General features: G+C 45.5%; 1 protein-coding gene across 5 annotated transcripts in view; it reads left to right on the top strand.

The window, feature by feature from the left end:
• The window catches only part of CABIN1 (calcineurin binding protein 1), a 242372-nt gene that overhangs the window by 66196 nt on the left and 156211 nt on the right, over positions 1-19965 (top strand). For all 5 annotated transcript variants that reach the window (XM_088477855.1, XM_088477854.1, XM_088477857.1 and 2 more), the window contains 2 exons: positions 1811-2047; positions 11254-11365. In XM_088477855.1, the coding sequence (XP_088333981.1) occupies positions 1811-2047; positions 11254-11365 (349 nt within the window). The remainder of the gene's footprint in view (positions 1-1810; positions 2048-11253; positions 11366-19965) is intronic.

The following is a 19965-nucleotide window of genomic DNA, read 5'->3' on the forward strand; positions in this document are numbered from 1 at the left end:
AAAATAATAGAATTTTATAATTTTTTATTAATTTGAAAACCGGAGCCAATTCAGGCTATAGCGAAGATCTGATGTGAAAATAGGACCTGCGAGTACTCTCCAAGTGATCTTATATCCTTGGCAAGAAAAAAAAAAATTATTTTGTTCCTCAGTGTTATTGGTCGACTGCGCATGCAACACGGTTGCACTGTGCACAAGCCAAGGTACCTTTGCGATGCCACCTGCAGTGAGGATTACTTTGCGAACTGTTTGAAAGTCGGGGATCATTTGGGGGAGGTAACAGAGAGTGGCTGCAAAAATTTCAGGCATGTCCCGGGCGTTTTTGGGGCATGTCATAGCCTGCACCTGTGATCCCAAAGAAGTGGTTCCGATGTCTCTGTTCACGTAGACATTCTACGTGACCATAGGGCTACTCAGATGGCCGATCATCGAATGGTCTGCAACGGCGGCTGTGTATTTGTATGTACCTGCTTGGATCTGCGAAACCACCGGTGGTCATCTAACCGGCTACAGCATTAGCATATTTTCGCTGCAGGATCACAGCTGCTAATGCAGGGCTGTAACTAGGGTAGTGCAGCCTGTGCCATAGCACAGGGCAGGGGGCACTGATTGGGCCTGTCAATTTTCTGTTTATCATTCTCACTTGTAGCTTCCTCTTATTTCATCCCCAGCATATCCTGGCCATCCCTATCTCTTCCCTGGCTCTTCCCCATGTGGCCATTCCCCTTTTTTGGATGCGTTATGTCCCTATTTAAAAAATGGGGAGGCGCCAATGCTCTTTCTGGCACAGGGCACCAAAAAGTCTAGTTACGGCTCTGTGCTAATGCATTAGTGTACATTTCCGAATCAGACCCATAGATAGACACTGCCCAGTTAAGTGTTATGTGGAGACATATATCTGGGCTCTTCAGCCATATTCTTGCCATATGCTGATGTCTAGTAATTTACAGTCCATATTGAAGGGAGTTGGTGTCTAGTCATTTAGGGTTAGGGAATTGTGCTTCCCAGTGCGTAGTCTCATGGATGGATACAGTGCAATACTTTTTCTTCTTTGTACCAATTAATTAATGTGCTTATCTATATATAAATTATGGCATGCATCAATCTGGGTGTGGCTGCAAAGGGAGGGCTCTATGTGGGTATCATCTGTGCTAGCCTGCTGACATCATACTGTGCTTTTGATTTGTGTAATATAAACACTGGATATGTAAGCTCCTGTTCATATACTGGATTTTCTTTTCACAAATAATTTTCCTGAGTTAAAAAAAACAAAACAACCAAATATACTGTACATTCACTCTGAGATGGACATTTTTATTTTTCACTCTGCCTGTTGTAAGCGACGTTCCCAGGAGTATACCAAGTACCATGTAGCATTCCTGGGAAATGAGTTATGATGTTTTCCTTCCACCTCACGTACACCTCTAAAACCACCCATAACTGCTCAACTGTAATGTCATGGTCAACAACCGGCTCACATTTGTTAGTGATAACTCTATAGACTTACCCTGAAATTTCAGCAAAATAAGCTAAATTGTAAGCATTTGACCAAACCTAAATCTTACTAATTCCTTAGTACTCTTGTTAGATCTCAAGTTGATTTATGCATTTGGTGTAACCCTAGTTATAATGTTTTGTAGTTATTATGCTCATTTATATGTAAGCGCTCTATAAGTAACTTATTACATACATGTCATCCATGGGCTTCAGTGCAAATTAAACATCTTGTTTTCTTTTTCTTGTAGAACTTACAAATGGCTGTCATCGTACTATGTATAATTACCCAATGCCTTTTTTCCCACCTTTGTAGGATTCCCTTTTGAAGCTTTCAGAGTTCAAACAGTGCTTTGAGTATTCAGAGGTTGCCCTGAATGAGGCCATTCAGCAAATGATGAGTCCGTCTTTGTGCACAGCTAAGGAGGAATGGGTCGCCACGGCAACACAGTTACTTACAGGAATAGATCTGTCTCTGTCATCCGACAGCAATATCTTACAGGAGCCAACACTGACACCACGACTTATCCGCCTCAGCAATAACCTCATCCAGGTAACCTGCACCATATGTAGTGTGTATGTATCTTTCATAATACTTCGCCAAGAAATGTCCAACAGCATTAATGCCAGCTTCACGGTTAATGTAGTTGTAAAATACCATAGGGCCAATAGCGGTCATTAAAAAATAATATCCTCTGGTTTTAAGTTGCATTTAGCTTTCACATGTGACTGGAGTGGATGGCTGGACAGCCTAGTACTAGTAGAGTACAGTAGTACATATGTAATTGTAGAGTGCCACATGGAGATTTGTGTTAGTTAGACTTGGTTGTGTATTTAAGGTGTATCATTTGAGGGTCCCAACGCACTGCTGTTTTAAAATAAAATATATAGCAGCAGTACTATAGCCTAGGCTGTTCACCACTATACAAGGGAAAAAACACTGCTGCAAATGTACCAACCAGTGCCAGGCCATTCAGGCTGGGGTGTGAGGCAAATTCCCTAGGGAGATAGAGCCTGTCAAATAATGTGGACTCTAAGCAGGGCAAACCAGTCTTGTTATTAGGAGCACTGGGGCTCGTCCTGTTATTTCCTAAGCGGTGGGTACCATGATAATCGACTATTTCTACTTCAGGGTCCATAGGGGGTCCACAGGGTTGACCTTGGGGGGGTATAGCTGGATCTGGATCCACGGGCACCACGCAGTTAAAGCTTTAGCTGCTCCCAGGATGCTCTTGGGTCCATCCTCCTCTATACTCCGCCCCCGAGCCACAGGCACCACAGTTTGAGTCGGTGCCCGGCCGGAGTCTGCTCACCCTGCGCAGGGGGCTGCAAAAAGCTTTTTATTTAAAAAAAAAAAAGAGAGAGCCTGTTAGTTTTTTTTATGTTTAACAGGGGCTCTCCAGCGTGTCAGCGAAGGGCTGTCTGTACAGACGCCCACACTGCCGCTCTTACTCCCCGCTGGCGCCGCAACGCCAGTATCGCACTGGGGATCGCGGCGGGAGGCCAGAGTCCGTACTAGCCGGACTGGGCACCTCCCTGGACTGCTGCCGGAGTCGCCGGGGAGAAGGTAAGCCGCGAGCCGCCGATTATCCTTACTTTATATGCAGTCCTTTGCCCCCGGTTCTAGAGGACAGACCAGGGGCTGCCAGCGGTGGCGGCGGGCTCCCCCTACAGTGGAGGAATACCCCATCAGTCCACTAGACCATCAGGGTTATTTTGCGGCAAGCGGGATGCCGGCAACCCGGGGGTTAATAGCTAGCCAGGGGAGGAAGCCTTCCCTGTTTAGCGGCTCCTCCCCTCAGCTCAGCGCGCCTTTCAGCACGTAGTCTGGCGTCGCTGAGCTACAGTTACTCGGCCACTCCTCCCCTGAGGTCTCTGGGGGCCATTTTCTCTGTGGCAGTGCAGATACTCTCAGGGAGCATGTGGACCGGTCCCCCTGTATACCTCTCCCCCGATCAAGGACAGTGTACACAGCGCTATAGCCCTCCCAGACACTGAATTTGGGAAGGTTGATTGTAGTGGAAAGGTGCAGTGAGTATATCTTCTCTGCATGGTATGTGACTTTTGCTAGTGCTGCCTGTCTGTGCTTATTTCTACTTACTGTCGGCTTATACCTATCCCTTTACTTCTCCTACAAGCCCTACAAGTGTGTGGGGGAGGGGTGTTTGTACAGACCTCACCTATATAAATCACGTATTTGTGAGGTCCGTCACATACAGTTGTGTGCTACACAGTACCATATTGTGGGCTGTTGTTCAGCACACTGGTGAGTGCGCTTGATTCGGCTCTGTTGCCAGATATATTTATTTATATAATATATGTTGTCATGTCGGACGAGGAGATTGAGCACTCCGTGGCTCCGGTGTTGGTCTCCTGCGGACGCTGTTCTGCAGGAGTGGATAGGGAGGATTTGTCACAGGATGGCTTGTGTAGACGGTGCCAGGTGGTTCCTGGCCCATCAAAACCTCCTATGACGCAGGAACCACCATGGGCGATGTTTTCTCAGGTGCTGGTGTCTATTGCGGACCGTCTGTCGGTCCTGACTGCTGTACCTACTAGGGCGTTGCCCCAGCCGGCTGCCCCCCATTCCCCGGGTGTCCCGCAATTGTTGCGTAGCCCCCCAGGTCTCAGTCTGTTGGTCCTTATGCGGGGTTACCTATGTATATACAGGCTTCCCCTGTGATGCAGCAGTCTGTGGTGCCCTTTCAGGTCCCTGTGGCGACTTCTCCACCCTGGGTGGATGTGCTCTCTAACTCAGTCCAAAATTTGGCGGCCGCGTCTTCGGCTTTTCAGTCAATGTTGCAGAATGACATGCCTTCTAGGGCGTCAAAACGCACACTAATGGCGCAGGCGGCTCATGTATCGGACTCCGAGGGGTCCTCAGATGATGGGGAGGTTCATGATGACACTGACTCGGACACATCGGTCCAGGAAGTGGATACCAAGTCGTCCATTAATGTGCGAGCGCTGGTTAGGGCGGTGCGAGCCATCTCCTAATAGAGGATGAGGCACCAGCTCCTAAGTCGAAGTATCCTAGTTTAAAAAAAACTAAGGTGGCTTCTGCGGTGTTTCCCCTGTCTGAACAGTTGACGGATCATATGGCGGTGGCTTGGCAGGCGCCCAGTAAGAGATTCCTACCACAGAAGCGGTTGGCTTCTAATTACCCTTTTCCTGAGGCACATTGTAAAAAATGGGAAACTCCACCGGCGGTGGATTCCCACATCACCCGTTTAATAAGGAGCGCTACTTTGCCATTACTGTCTATATCCTCGCTGAAGGATCCCACGGACAGAAAAGTTGAGACTTGCTTAAAGTCCATTTACTCCCTCTCAGGGGCAGTGGCCCGACCGTCCATGGCCATCTCCTGGGTGGCCAAGGCCATTGAGGGTTGGGCCAACGCATTAGAGGATACCTTTCCGGACGATGCTCCGGATGTCCAGAGGGCGTTGTTAGGACAGATGAGAGACGCTGCTTCCTACATTGGAGAAGCCTCTTTGGATGCTAGTCTGCTGACTTCCCGAGTATCGGCTGCAGCAGTGTCTGCCCGCCGATCCTTATGGCTGAGGTCCTGGAGAGCGGACTCCGATTCACAGAAAGGCCTGGAGGCCTTACCTTTCACTGGAGAATTGCTATTTGGTCTAGACTTGGACAAAATAGCGGATACCCTGGCTAAATCCAAGTCAGCTTTCCTCTCTTCAGCAGCAACGCCTGCCAAGGTCCGGAGCTCGGCCTTTCGTTCCTTTCGGGTTCAGGGTAAGGCAATAGGTCAGTCCTTCCCGAGGCAGTCGGCGGCTAAGACCGCCTCTAAACCCAAGAAGCAAGCCTGGAGTGCTCGGCGCCCTTCTTCCAAGCAGGAGGATAAACCTGCTGCCTGAAGGGACGGGCCTCCCTCTGGGGGACCTCAGAGTGGGAGGCCGACTTCTCCAATTTGCCCAGTGTTGACACAATACCACCACGGATGCCTGGGTTCGAGAAGTAGTCTCTCAGGGGTACGCCCTGTCTTTTCGGGTCAGGCCGCCCCACCAGTTTTTTTGCACGAGTCCTTCTCTGGACAAGACCAAAGCTTCCCAGATTCAGGTGGCTATACAATCCTTGCTACAAGCAGGGGTCATTGTTCCCGTTCCGCAGTCTCAGCGCGGGACAGGGTACTATTCTACTGTTTCTGGTACAGAAGGCCAATGGTTCTCATCGCCCTATCCTGAATTTGAAGTCTCTGAACAAATACCTCAGAGTTCCCAAGTTCAGGATGGAAACGTTACGTTCCATCATTCTGGCGATGGAACCCGGGGATTACATGCTCTCCCTGGATATCCAGGACGCCTATCTCCACGTGCCCATAGCGCCGGCACACCAGCGGTATCTGAGGTTTGCTATCCTGCAACATCACTACCAGTTTCGGGCGTTGCCTATTGGCCTTTCCACGGCTCTGAGGGTGTTCACCAAGGTGATGGTAATTATGGCCGCCCACCTTCGGGGCCAGGGTATATGGCTGCTGCCGTATCTGGATGATCATCTTCTGCTGGCGAGCTCCCCGGAGGTACTTCTTCGACATCTCCACCTGACCATTGCTTGTCTTCAGGCACACGGGTGGTTGATAAATTGGAAGAAGTCATCTCTGATCCCATCACAACGGATGGTTCATTTGGGAGCCCTTCTGGATTCTCGTCAGCAAAGGATTTTCCTGACTCCGGAAAAGGTGTCCTCCCTACAACTGCGGATACACAGTTGCTTGAGCAGTGCCAGGGTGTCGGTACACTCGGCCATGAGAGTCCTAGGGTCCATGGTGTCGGCATTCGACATGGTGGAATTTGCCCAGTTCCATTCCAGGCCCCTGCAGGGGCAGATTATATAGGAATGGAACGGGTTACCTCACCGGATCAGATCCCAAACACTGTTCTTGTCCTCGGAAGTGCGCCAGTCTCAGCTTGGTGGCTTCAGCCAGCTCATCTCATCGAGGGTCGCCCCTTTTGGATCCCGGACTGGGTTCTGCTCACAACAGATGCCGGTCTCCAGGTTGGAGGGCAGTGACCGGCTCGTTGTCTCTTCAGTGCCGTTGGTCTGCGGAGGAAGCAGTTCTTCCCATAACCGTGCTGGAACTGCGGGCCGTGTACATGGCTCTGCTGTCGTCAGGCACCGCTCTTCACGGAAGGGCAGTTCAGGTGCAATCCGACAACGCCACCACGGTGGCGTACATCAATCAACAGGAAGGAACTCGCAGTTGAGCTGCGATGTCGGAGGTGTCTCAGATTCTGGCTTGGGCGGAGTGCCACCTTCCAGCAATCTCGGCAGTCTTCATTCTGGGAGTCCTAAACTGGGAGGCAGACTTCCTCAGCCGTCATAACGTGCATCCCGGGGAATGGTCGCTTCACCCAGAGGTGTTTCAACTTCTCGTGGACAAATGGAGACTGCCGGAGTTGGACCTGATGGCCTCCCGTCACAATTGCAGGTTACCCGTGTACGGCTCAAGGACAAGGGACGCAGGCGCAAGCCTGGTGGATGCGCTGTCGGTGAAATGGACATTTCACCTAGCGGACCTGTTCCCTCCGAATCTCTCTGCTACCTCGGGTACTAATAAAAATCAAACAGGACGGGGGCACGTTTCTGCTGGTGGCTCCAGCGTGGCCCAGATGTCCTTGGTACTCCGATCTCAGGAGCTAGTCCGTAGATGCCCCGTTCCTTCTACCTCAGCGTTGGGACCTGCTGTCTCAGGGGCTGTCTTTGACGGCGTGGCTCTTGAGACAGCCGTCTTAAGGTCCCGGGGCTTTTCAAGCTCTGTCATCAGTACCATGTTGAGGGCGTGTAAACCTGCCTCTGCACGGATTTACCACAGAGTGTGGCACACTTACTTTCAGTGGTGTGAGTCCAGAAACCTTGATCCTCAGGTGTTCAGGGTTTCTAGGATTTTGGCATTTCTACAGTCAGGTCTTGACCTGGGCTTACGTTTTGCTTCCCTGAAGGTGCATGTATCGGCTCTGTGTGGTTCCAACGTAGAATCGCTACACTGCCTGACGTTCACACCTTTTTCCAGGGTGTTCTTAGAATCCAGCCTCCCTTTGTGCCTCCAGTGGCTCCGTGGGACTTGGCGGTGGTTCTTCGGGTCCTGCAGGGACCTCCTTTTGAACCTCTTGAGTCGGTTGACCTCAAGTGGTTAACACTTAAGACTGTGTTTCTCCTGGCAATTGCTTAGGCAGGAGGGTATCCGAGTTGGGGGTACTTTCCTGTAGTCCCACCTTCTTAATTTTTCACCAGGACAGAGCAGTGCTTCGCACTCGTCCTGAGTTTTTGCCTAAATTTGTCTCTAAGTTCCTCATCAATCAGGAACTGGTGGTGCCAGCTTTTCAGTCCCCTGATCTTACAGCTGGCGAGGCTTCGTTGGACGTTGCCCGTGCTCTCAGAATTTATGTTGATCGGACTGCTTCTGTTAGAAGGTCCGATTCGTTGTTTGTACTCTTTGGTTTTCATAAGAGGCGTTGGCCTGCCAACAAACAAACCTTAGCCCGTTGGCTTTGTTCTGTTATTAGGGAGGCTTATGTACAGGAAGGTTTACCTGTTCCAGCCTCTGTTAAGGCTCATTCCACTCGGTCTGTGGGTCCTTCTTGGGCTGCTAGACGTGGTGCCTCCGCTGTTCAGCTGTGCAAGGCAGCCACTTTGTCTTCCATTCAGACGTGTTTGAGGTTTTATGCGTTTGACACCTTTGCCTCTCAGGATGCATCCTTTGGGCGCAGGATTCTCCTTTCTGCACAGGAGCGTCCCCGCCCTTAGTTGAACTGCTTTGGGACATTCCCAAGGTCAACCCTATGGACCCTGAAGTAGAAAACAAGAGATATGGTAAGAACTTACCTTTGTTATCTCTGTTTCTACGAAGTCCATAGGGTCCACAGGGCACCTGCCCTGACGCACCTGGCTTCAAAAGGGCTGTGTGGCTGGTCACCAGTTTTCCGTCTCCCTTTTCTGTGAGTATGGTTTTCTTGTGTGTTCCAGTCTTCCTTCTCTCTGTTTAGTCTCCTCCTCGGGCCTTGGCTGCTTACCAACTGAGGTGCCTGTGGCTCGGGGGCGGGGTATAGAGGAGGATGGACCCAAGAGCATCCTGGGAGCAGCTAAAGCTTTAACTGCGTGGTGTCCTTGGATCCAGATCCAGCTATACCCCCCAAGGTCAACCCTGTGGACCCTATGGACTTCGTATAAACAGAGATAACAAAGGTAAGTTTTTACCATATCTTTTGATATCAAAATTAGGTTAAATATCAAAATTAGGTTAAATACATTGTGGAGCTTCAAGTGCCAGCAAGCCCTTGCTGCCAGGGCATGCTGGGACATGATATTCTACAGGGAAACAGTCGGGAAACTGATAGACGGAATCCCGACCGCCAGCTTCCCGACTGTATAATCCCGGCAAGGGTTAAATGACAGGCGTCGAAATCCCGACGCCTGTCATTTTCCCTACGTCGGGAGACCGACACCCGGCTTATCGATCAGAGGTAAGCCGGGTGACAGGCGCAGACAGCCGCGGGGAGGGGGGGGGTTAGGTTTAGGGTTCCCGGGGGGGACTTAGTGTTAGGCACCCCCCTGGGAGGTTAGGTTTAGGCTAGGGCAAGGGGGGTTAGGGTTAGGCACCCCCAGGGGTAGGTTAGGGTTAGGCACCCCCCCCGGGGACCTAGGTTTAGGCGGCGGGGAAGGGGAGGTTAGGTATAGGCACTTAGAGGGCGGCTGGCGGTAATTCATACTGAATCCATTCTACAATAGTACCTAATATGAAAAAAAAAAGTCCAAACACCAATTTTAAAAGTACCTTCATTAAGATATGCACTCCCATCTTCCAACACAAACATGCTAGCACTTGTAGATCTAGTAGCATGCCCATGCAGCCAGGGCTTACTGGGACTTCTAGGCCCTCTGCAGTAATTAATTTATTTTTGACTCTATATAATTACCTTGACAACTACCACCCACATTCCAAGAAATACCAGTAAGATGCCTATTTCTAATCAGCTTTGGACCTGTTTAACATGGATAGAACAACAATTTGTTCTGATTTTCCCAGGGTATTCTGTCCTGTGTCACGAGCACAGCCTGGCATAGCATAGAGATAGTTTGACTTCTTGTGGGAGGCTGATCACAAGTTCTTTGTGAACCTGATTTTCTTAGGGAATCTCATCCTGTGTTGAATTAACTTGGGCTGGTTTAACATATAACATTGTGGGAGACCTCACACTGCAGGGCTCCCTTTAATAGTGAATCATATTGATTGTCAGGGAGACTTCCTGAAATAGTAGCAAACTCTCTGACTCCCTGAATAGTCTAGCAATCTCCCTTATTGCACCTTACCCCCATTATGTAGATGTTATATATCTAAAAAAAAAACAGAGAGATATATACATTCAAATCGGATCATTAGTAACATTTCTCTGCATTGGTTATAAGGCACAATGATCCCTACGGCTACATACATTTTCTGAAAAGTATCAGTGTGTTTTCATCAACAAATAGATCTTACTAACTGCTTTGGAGCTCATTTACATTAATATGTAAATCAGTATTATGACACGAATCTCAGATGTAGCAGTACACGCCCACTTTAACGCCTCGCTCATTGGTGGTGCTTTCACAATCTCCCTGAAATGCTTTTTCAAAGTAGGCAAGTATGTAGTGAATGCAGCCTAACATCGCCTGTTGTTGGTGGCTCCTTTTTGCAAAGGTGCCCCATGCTCTGTGTCCTGTTATTCCAGTGATGCTGGTTACTTATTAGGGGTACATTCAGAGCATATCTTGCTGTGGCTGCATATTTACAATGCATATTGAGTTGCTTGCATCTTAAGACACTGTGGGGGAGATGTACTAAGCCTTGGAGAGTAATAAATTGGAGAGGGATAATGTACTAGCCAATCAGCTCGTAACTGCCATATTACAGGCTGTGTTTGAAAAATGACAGTTAGGAGCTGATTAGTTGGTAGTCTACTTTATCACTCTAAAGGCTCATACATAATAGACGATGTGCTGTTTGAGCGATATTGGAGACCGATTTCCCTTGAACTTTCTGTAGTGCAGGACAAACGATATTGGGTGTACACTCTGATAGATATGGTTAAAGATATCTGTCAGTGAAGTCATTCTGCCACATCTCTGAACAGGCAATTCTTGCCGATATCGTCAGATTGGCCTGCATGTACGGACGACAAAAGACACCGTTAACGACCCACGGGAGCACGCATCGTTGGTCGTTCACAGCATACACACTGAACGATATATTGTTGAACAATATCGTTATCGTCCATATTGTTCATAAAAATCGTCTAGTGTGTATGCGGCTCAGTACATCTCCCCCCTGTATGTGCAACTAACAACACCTAAGGCTGCAGTTTTCCAAATGTTTTTTTTTTATTTTCATACCAATACTTCAAATTGTGACCTACTGTAAATTGGTCCTGTAGTGTCCACTCCTGCGCATTAGGGAGAACAATAATACAATGTCACATTAATAAATTATTTGAATAATACTATTATAGCGTGTGTCATATCCTCTCTGTTCCTATGCAAGTTTTAATCCTGCTATTTTATAATGAAAAAATAGGTAGCAATTTGAAGTAAGCAAGCAAATAAAATGAATTTGTGTTTGGCGATATCATTATGGTGGGTTGTACTCGCCAGATAGAGACTCTATTTTGAATGTTTGGGGCTGCGCTGAATACTGTACCTATTCCCAATACATTTGTATTTTCTCAAAGAGCTTTATGGAAATTATCACTTTGTTTTTTTCTACAGCTGATAGACTGCAGCATGGCTGTACAAGAGGAACCCAAGGAGCCATCCGTGTCCTCTGTCCTGCCCTGGATCATTCTGCATCAAATCATTCAGCAAACCAACCAGAAAGACGGTAATCCCTGAAATCCTCTGTTAGGTGTCCTGCAATCCGCTGTTAGGGCTGGAAACTCATTTACTAATTTAGACAGAATAACATTTAAATACAATTCATATTCAAGTCCTACTATTACAGTACACATACTGATTTAACAGGTAAATGTCATATAGCAGATTGACTGTCATTTTGCTTTTGCTCCCTATGTATTTTCACTGAGTGAATAGTGTAAATCCATCAGCATAGTAGTGACCTGGAGACTGAGGTTCTTGCACTGAGTTGGTGGCATATGTTTCTAAAAATTAAACTGTAAAACGTTGCATGTGAAGATACCGCTGAGCCAGTAAATCTCATGTTTCCAGCTCTGCGCAGTCACATACGCACAGGCGTGCTTACACCAAACCAGACTATGAGCACAAGTAATGTTTAAAATTTGTTTTGATAGCAAAGCTTTCACTATTATGTTGGATCCCTGTGTATGAATGAGCGTAGCAGGAAATTCATGGTAAAATCCCCAAATAAAATCATAATGTAGGTACAACCAATGAAAAAAATATCTGTCCTCTTTAGAAGTGAATCCTATGCCAGCCAATAACAAGCGGCTAGCTAGTACTGGCACCCATCTTTAGCCTAAATTTGCACCAATCATCTGGCAGCGGCAAGTAATACAGCTACTAACATCAGTCAAGGATGTAACCAGAGGTATGGGGGTCCCATAGCAAAATTTCCTCGGGCCCCCATCGGTCTACCTATGCTCCCCAACACCACCCTCCAGCCCTGCACTACTTACCTCCTCCTGAGCCCAGTACGCCGCTCCATCTCTCCTCACTGAAGCTGGGAGGAGGCGTGGAGAGACGTATCAGAGGAGAGCCAATATCATTTGTAATCAGGCGCTGGTCATGAGCCGATCTGAATTCACAGACCAACAGCCGCTGCTAATTGGCTGCTGGTCCATGAGATCTTATTGGCTCGCGATTGGCACCTGATTAAAAATGACATCGGCACTGTACTTGGCAGGATGCAGGGGGTTGCTTGCTGGGTTGGCAAGCCCTCTAAGCCGCCGGGCCCCATAGCAAGCGGACCCCTTGCACCCTCTATAGTTACGCCACTGACAGCAGTATATGCGACTCTGTTAGCAGTTATGCGAACATGTCCTTACTGTACTCCCCTTTCCAAGCATAGGATGGCGCATGTACCGCTGTGCATACAGACATAGGGGTAAATTTACTAAAGTGAGAGTTTTTTAGAAGTGAGTTTTTAAAGTGATGTTGCCCATAGCAACCAATCAAGTTCTAGCTATTATCTTTTAGAGGGTGCTAGTAAAATGTTAAGTAGAATCTGATTGGTTGCTATGCGCAACATCACTTTTAAAACTCACTTCTAAAAACTCTCACTTTATTAAATTTACCCCATAGACTTAAGGTGTTGTTTATTTTGTAGGAATTTGCATCTCATATTCAAATATTTTACACTACGCAACCATGCGTATTCCCAACTCTGCACAAACCCCTGATAGTATATATACAGGCTGCCAGTACTTTGGAGATGCAGAGTATTGTGAATAATAGACACCAGTCACTGCATTTCTTCTCTCCTGTGGTTTGATGAAAAAGAAGCAGACCAAACCTATGGCACAAAAACAAGTTTAGGAACTAAATGCTTGTTGCATTCCAGAACTAACTAAGCTCTGGATGTGGCAGGTATATTATTTAAGTAGCTGTGACATACTGATCTTTAAGGATATTTTTAATCTGACCTAAAATATCAACTGATCTTTCTTCAACTCAAAATAATTACTTGAAGGATTCAGACTAAAAAAACACTATTTAATGTTTTTAATTGGACGCAATATAGTATTCACATTTAATGACACAAAGCACCCTTCATTTACATACAGGTTTAACACCGCAGTACAAATGCTTTTTTGTGCTGCTGCTCACCTATAGTTGTGCATGTACACCTGGTTTATGGGCATTTGCTTGGATTTGCGGGCCTAGAGGCACAAGTGGGACCAGTTTTACTCTAGAATGCAGAAAAAGATTGTTTTGTGGGATTGGATTATTTAAATGAGACCAATGGTATAAAGGGAGGGGGATTTGTAAAGGTGTTTCTAATGATCAGGTATGCTGCTTATGAGATGCTGTGACCATATAAGCTTACTTTGTACATCGGACAAGAGGTTTACTTATTGTTTGGGGCTTAGCTTGTTATCAGTAACCTGCCATTGAGGACAACTCTCCTACTATTGCACTTGGCCACCAGATACTGATGGACTGTAAGCGTCAACTGTGTACCAGTATGGTGCCCCCATGAGATTAGTCATACCCACCACAAGGCTCCTTCACTGGCCCATATAATTACTTTCTACTCAGTGGTATTTGTAACTGCTGCAGCACCTCCTTATTAAGAGGTGCTGCAGCAGTTGCAAACAGTTACAGGAATTCACATAGCGACAAACATGACAAAACACATACATAAGAAATTGTACCTGTGCATATATTGCTTTCTTCATTCGTTTTGATCTACATTGCCTGTAAGAGTGAAAGGTAAGAGCCTGGGTAATGGACAGAGCATTGACTTTCACTAGGTATAGGCATCATGTAGAAATAAAGCCGGACCTGTTACGAATAGTGGTGTTTATTACTTAATAGCTCTTAAAAGTTGTTAAACACAACAGTAACATAAAGGTATTGTATGGAAACACACCAATATGATTTTCTAATATAGAGCCAATTCCAGTTTGTCATAAGATTAAGAAAGTACTTAAAACACTGTCCAATCCAACATAGTGGTGTTAGAAGGGTAGTCACTCTGGTGAGGAGTAGGCTGCACTGACTCAACCATCAGGACTGGATTCAGCTGGGCCAATGCACACGAATGTTCTGCTCATTTGCAGTTCATTTCTTTCCTGGTTTGTCATGAGGCCAGACACCTTCTCACAAGGTAGAGCTTTAATTGCAATAATCCAGTCCAATGTATTTCAATCCTAATTTTATAGATGTTGTCTTAACCTAATATTGCGTGTTGATAGCCATTACCTTTTCCTTCAGATTTCCCTAAGCTTTACCGCAGTTTTCTTAATGGTAGAAGACTCGGACTGCAGTTTCTCAAAGGAAAATTGTCTAAAGTAGACCACCACAAACTTTCCCAAGAAATTCCAGGGGCACATCATTAATAAAATCTTAAAATACTGCAGATGCATTACTCGGGCCACACGGCATAACCAAGTGCTCATTATGAAACGCTGGCTTGTCAGACGTTAGTGTTCTATTACAATTTTTTATTATTTTATTTATTTTTTATTGAAGCAAATACACAGTTGACAACTTGACAAAACAGACATACATATCACGCTTAATGAACATCATATACAGTGATAAATCGTATACAATAGACAAAATGTAGAGCACATTCATAGCCGCCCATTCTACACAATCAGACCAACAATACAAACAAAATCGAAGAGACATTAGAGAACAGTTAAGTACCACATATATACAATATAAAGGCATATATGAAGCTCAAGGCTTGAATGTGAGACACATATACAATATTCAGGTGCAAGTACAAATGATTTACTCAGTTAAAAACAAAGAAAGAAAAAGGGTGTCTGGCACTCACCCACCAGGCAGTTCTATCACAAATTTATTCAATCCAGGACACCCATCTTGAGACAGTATAATCTGCATCCCATTTGAGGAAGACAAGTTAGCTAGGACAATAGTGATAGAGGACTGCTCTAATACGGTAACAATTGATATGGCAGAAGATCCAAATGTTATTAGGACTTCACTTGTTCAATTTAAATTGTGTATTTATTAAAAAAATAAATATAAAATGAACAGTAGTCACAAAAATATGTCAACAAATATAATATATGTATACATATAGCACTTAAAATATATATGAACAAGCCTCATGTATTAAAAATTTTACTTATTCATTATACTGCTGCTACAGTGTCCAAAGTTCAAGGGAAGCCATGTGCAGAGACTAATTGGAGAACAGATTGTGACTCCAAAAAGATAATTGTGGCACAAAGTCCTGGCATAGTATTAATCAGTGATAAATTCCTGATTGTTAGAAAAGGGATCTCCGGAACAAATGATGTCAAGGTCCCCAGGTCCGGCACCTGCACAGTGGTCGCCCCCTGACTCTGGAATCTCCGCTGCTGTTAGTGAATGAAAGTAACCGCTCCTGCAGTGGCGTCTTTGAAATCAATTTTCCAGTGTGAATAATAAACAGCAATAAGCTCCTGCAGCTGTATGGATCATGAGAAAGTATAGACGTACCCAATCTACAGATGTGTCCACATACATCTATCCTCTGTGCGCTACAAGTTGCACTATAACGTGTGAGCTCCATGTGGCTCTGTAACACAGAGCGTCTTTTCGTACGACTTTTTTCCATTCAAATGCGTCCTATTCACACAGTGATGTGAATAGTACGCACAAACAGCTTCTGCTGATTAAAATGATAAGCGGCATACCTATGTTCTGTGAGCGACTGTGGCTGTATCTGCATGCGAAATGCTACGTTACAGTGTCAGTGGCTGCAACACTATAACATAGCATTTCGCATGCAGATACAGCCACAGTTGCACACAGAATATAGGCATGCCGCATATTTTAATCAGCAGAAGCTTGTGCGTCCTATTCGCATCACGAATTTGCGTGCGAATAAGACGCATTTGAAGAGGAAAAGTCACACTAAGAGACGCTCGGCCCTACCGAGTCACTCAACTGCATGGCGCAACTAGAAGGGCTCTTTATCGCTCAAGGAGGCTAGATGTATGAGGACACATCTGTACCTCTGGCAACTGGTCAAAAGACCGTTACTTAGGACAGTCATGTAATGGAGATCAGAAACAGGGACTTAACAGGTCACAGTAGAGAGAAGATTTTGTCTTCTGGGAAGAACAACCACTGCTGAGGTGTCAACAGAAACCCAGGTAGAACATATACTGAGAGACGCTAACGTAGAAAGGAATTCTTTCTCCGAGAGGCTGGGTGAACAATCACTTTTGAACCCAAATAGTATACCCTAAAGAGAAGCAGGAACTCTGGAGTCCACATAGACTCAGTGTTTGCTATACAGATACACAGTGTCTGGTACATTTGAAGTGTACACTTGAAGTCTTGTAAAAGCCACAAGGAGTATATAAAGGATAGTCCGGACCTTTGGGCCAGAAGGTCCAACTGGAACGTCCTGGAGTGAAACCTGCCGAACTGGATGGCCTCGAATGACGCCACCATCTTCCCCAGGAGTCTGATGCAAAGGTGTACAAAAACCCGTTTGGGTTTGAGGACTAATCGTGCCAAATCCTGGATCGCCTGTGCCTTGTCCGGAGGAAGGAAAATTTGCTGTAACACTGTGTCCAGAATCATCCCCAGAAACTGAAGCCGTTGTGATGGTATCAACTGGGATTTCTGGAAATTCATGATCCAGCCGTGTTGATGAGTCAAGGCTACATGTTCCAATGGATACTCCCTCGACGATGCCTTGGTGAGAAGGTCGTCCAAAAATGGGACAATGTTGACTCCCTGCGAGCGAAGATTTGCAATCATCACCGTAAAGACCCTGGGAGCCGATGATAGGCCAAATGGCAGGGCCTGAAACTGGTAATGGAAATCCAGAATCGCAAAGCGAAGCAATGCTTGATGCAGTTTACAAATGGGGATGTAAAGATACGCATCCTTGATGTCCAATGAGACCAGAAATTCCGCCTCTTCCTATCCCGCAATCACTGACTGGAGGGATTCCATCTTGAAACTGTGATAATACAGATAAACTTTAAGGATTTTAGGTTCAAGATGGGACGTACCGAACCATCTGGCTTGGGAACTCCGAAAAGATTTGAGTAGAAACTCTGATTTCTTTGTGAAATTGGAACTGGCACCTGGACCTCCGAGGCCAAAAGTCTGTCGATTGCCTGCTGAAGGACCAAAGTTTCAGGTACAGGTACAGAATGGAAGGGAGACAGGGATAGAAGGAGAGGAGCAGTCACAAGCAAGCTCCCACTTTATGGGGCTGATTACCGCGCTGATATATAGCCACCTGCTCTCCTCCTGTATCGGAAGGAGAGCTGCCGAGTCGCACTGAGAGCCCAGACTGAACACCGCTCCTGCTAACTCACCAATCTGCTGCTGCTGGGGTGCTGGGCTGTTGAGGAATGAGGACCAACAGCAGCTCAATACTTATGCTGTGTCAGGCTCACTGAGAGGGAGGTCTCGCTTGACTCATTAGGGCACCGGACACTGGCAGCAGTAGCCGTGGCGGTGCCATCCCCAGCGGCTCCCACGAAGCAGGCAGGCTGTCGCAGAAAACAGCCTGCCTGTCCTCCTAAAACAATTTATTAAAATAAATAAAAGAAAAGAAAAATCAATAGGGCTGGAGACTTGTCTCGGGCACATTTAAAAACTGGGGCTGATGGGGCATAGAGAGGGAGGAGCCAGTCACATCTTTAGTATTTTTTTAAAGTGCCAGGCTCTCTCGACCCATGTTTATACCCCAGTGTTGTAACTCCAGTGTCCCCTAGTGGATGAAGGAGAAATAAGAAATATTAGTAATTTTTTTGCACTTTTCGTATATTTGGTACTTGCACCCATCAATGTTAAAGTATGACTGGAGTTTATTATTGTGTGCCTATGCAGTTTCCGCATAATTTTATGTATCCCTGCTAAGTGCTAATAGCCTGATGCAGGTGATTTGACGGAAATCTCCGGCAGAAGGCTTATTGGCGCTGCAGAGCCGCAGTCCTCGTTATTGTCAATGGGGACTACAGTATGTTCTGACTCCAATATACCAAACTCCAAACGGAGTTTGGCTCTGTTGATTTACGCCATTCTCAGTTGGCTTAAACCGCTTTTATGCCTATAGATTCATTCTCGCTGGAGAGAGAGCTTATGATTTCTCTCTCGCAGCCTCCTTCCGGCTCCCAAATCTGACACTGTGAGCATGTGCAGTGTCTGATTATCAGGAACAGACTTTCATATTTTTGACCCCAGGGATATAACTCGCAGGGACAGCGGTTATCGCAATTACTGTCCCTGCGAGTTTCAGTTATTGCATAGCTGGGACACTGCAGCGATTATTAATAGATACGCAGATCCATACATGCCTACTCTCCCGGGACGGTCGGGAGGCTCCTAAAAGTCGGTTAAACTGTGCCACACTTATTTACCAGAGTGTCCCTTTCTTTATATAATTGATGGTCTCAAAAATTTGTTAATAGCTCTCTCCATTTTTTTCCTATTTATTTTTGTAATTTTGGAAAATTTTGTGAATAATTAGCAATAATCAAACTCCATTCTTTCATAATGCTTTTGGGATTTTGTTACTATACAAATATTTTTGAAGAGTGGATCCATCTCACCTGTTTGTTTCTGATTTTAGAAGATCTTACAATTTATTTAAATTCTTCAGCAGTTTCTGATTTCCATCTTTTAAAATGTTTTTATAGCTGATACAATATTCAGCAGCATACTTCCTTCTTTAGCCTTTCATTATAGCATTTCTGATATGGCGCATAGCCTGATATAAATCCCAGTAGAAAAATATAATTTATGGCACTTGTCTTATACTATTAAAGCTCAAAGCAGCTGTTTTAAAGAGAACTTAATACAACTATAAAAATATATAAAGGAACTGCGCTAATAGCCAATATAAACCAAAAAAAAGTAACAAAACTTGTATATAAAAAATGCATTTCTATTAAACATGAATACATTTTAAACATATATTTATAAAAAATAGCTGCTTCAATCAGACCCCACTAAATTGATCACTGACCACAGTAGAACCACATATAAGATATCAAGAGTAATAATAAGGGAGTAAAGGTCCCATCTCAGAGTGAATCCGGTTCTCCAGTCTAAGGAACTGAGCATTCCTTTTGTCAAAATTTAAAATGTCTTAAATCAAGATGCTGGCATATATCTCAACGCTCACTACTCTGCGGGATAACAATCTTCCATATGTATAGACATTAAGCTCTTTAAATAAATTTTAGGACATAGGGGCATATTCAATTTGGAGTGAAAAGTCAGTTGCCGGACTTTTCGCCGTCATCTGAGGTTTTGCCATCGAAAAGTTAACGCGCTCGTCACTGCTTATCCCTGTATTCCATTCCAAATCAGCGAAAACGAAATCGGCGAAAAGTCCTGTCATTTTTGGGGAAATCAGCCTGACACCCCCCAAAAGATGCTCCGACATGGGGGTTCACTGTGGGTACCCCCGAATAGCCCTGTAAAAGGTATTTGGGGACTTAGAATGGTCTCCATAGGTGCTATTTAGCGTATTTGGGACAGTGGTGAAGAATAGCATTTAGCCACTTTTTTGGGGGGGGAAATAAGTAGTTCCATCAAATTTGGGGTACCTGAAAATGGGTGCAAGCATATTTTTAAGTGACTAAAGTGAACTTGTAAAAATTGTGAAAAATCCACCTGCCACAAGTACCTGCAATCAAACACCTTCCCCTTACTTGAGTACCCCCCCCTGACTCTATTTCGCTAGTTTAAAAGTTTGTCCCCCAACTTTTTTTTTTCGCCCCCAGAATGAAAGTACCTTTCTACTTCAGGGTCCATAAGGTATCCACAGGATACCTTGGGGTATAGGTG

This window comes from Taudactylus pleione, unplaced genomic scaffold (genome assembly GCF_031769625.1).
Source record: "Taudactylus pleione unplaced genomic scaffold, aTauple2 ptg000205l, whole genome shotgun sequence".
Taxonomy (NCBI): domain Eukaryota; kingdom Metazoa; phylum Chordata; class Amphibia; order Anura; family Myobatrachidae; genus Taudactylus; species Taudactylus pleione.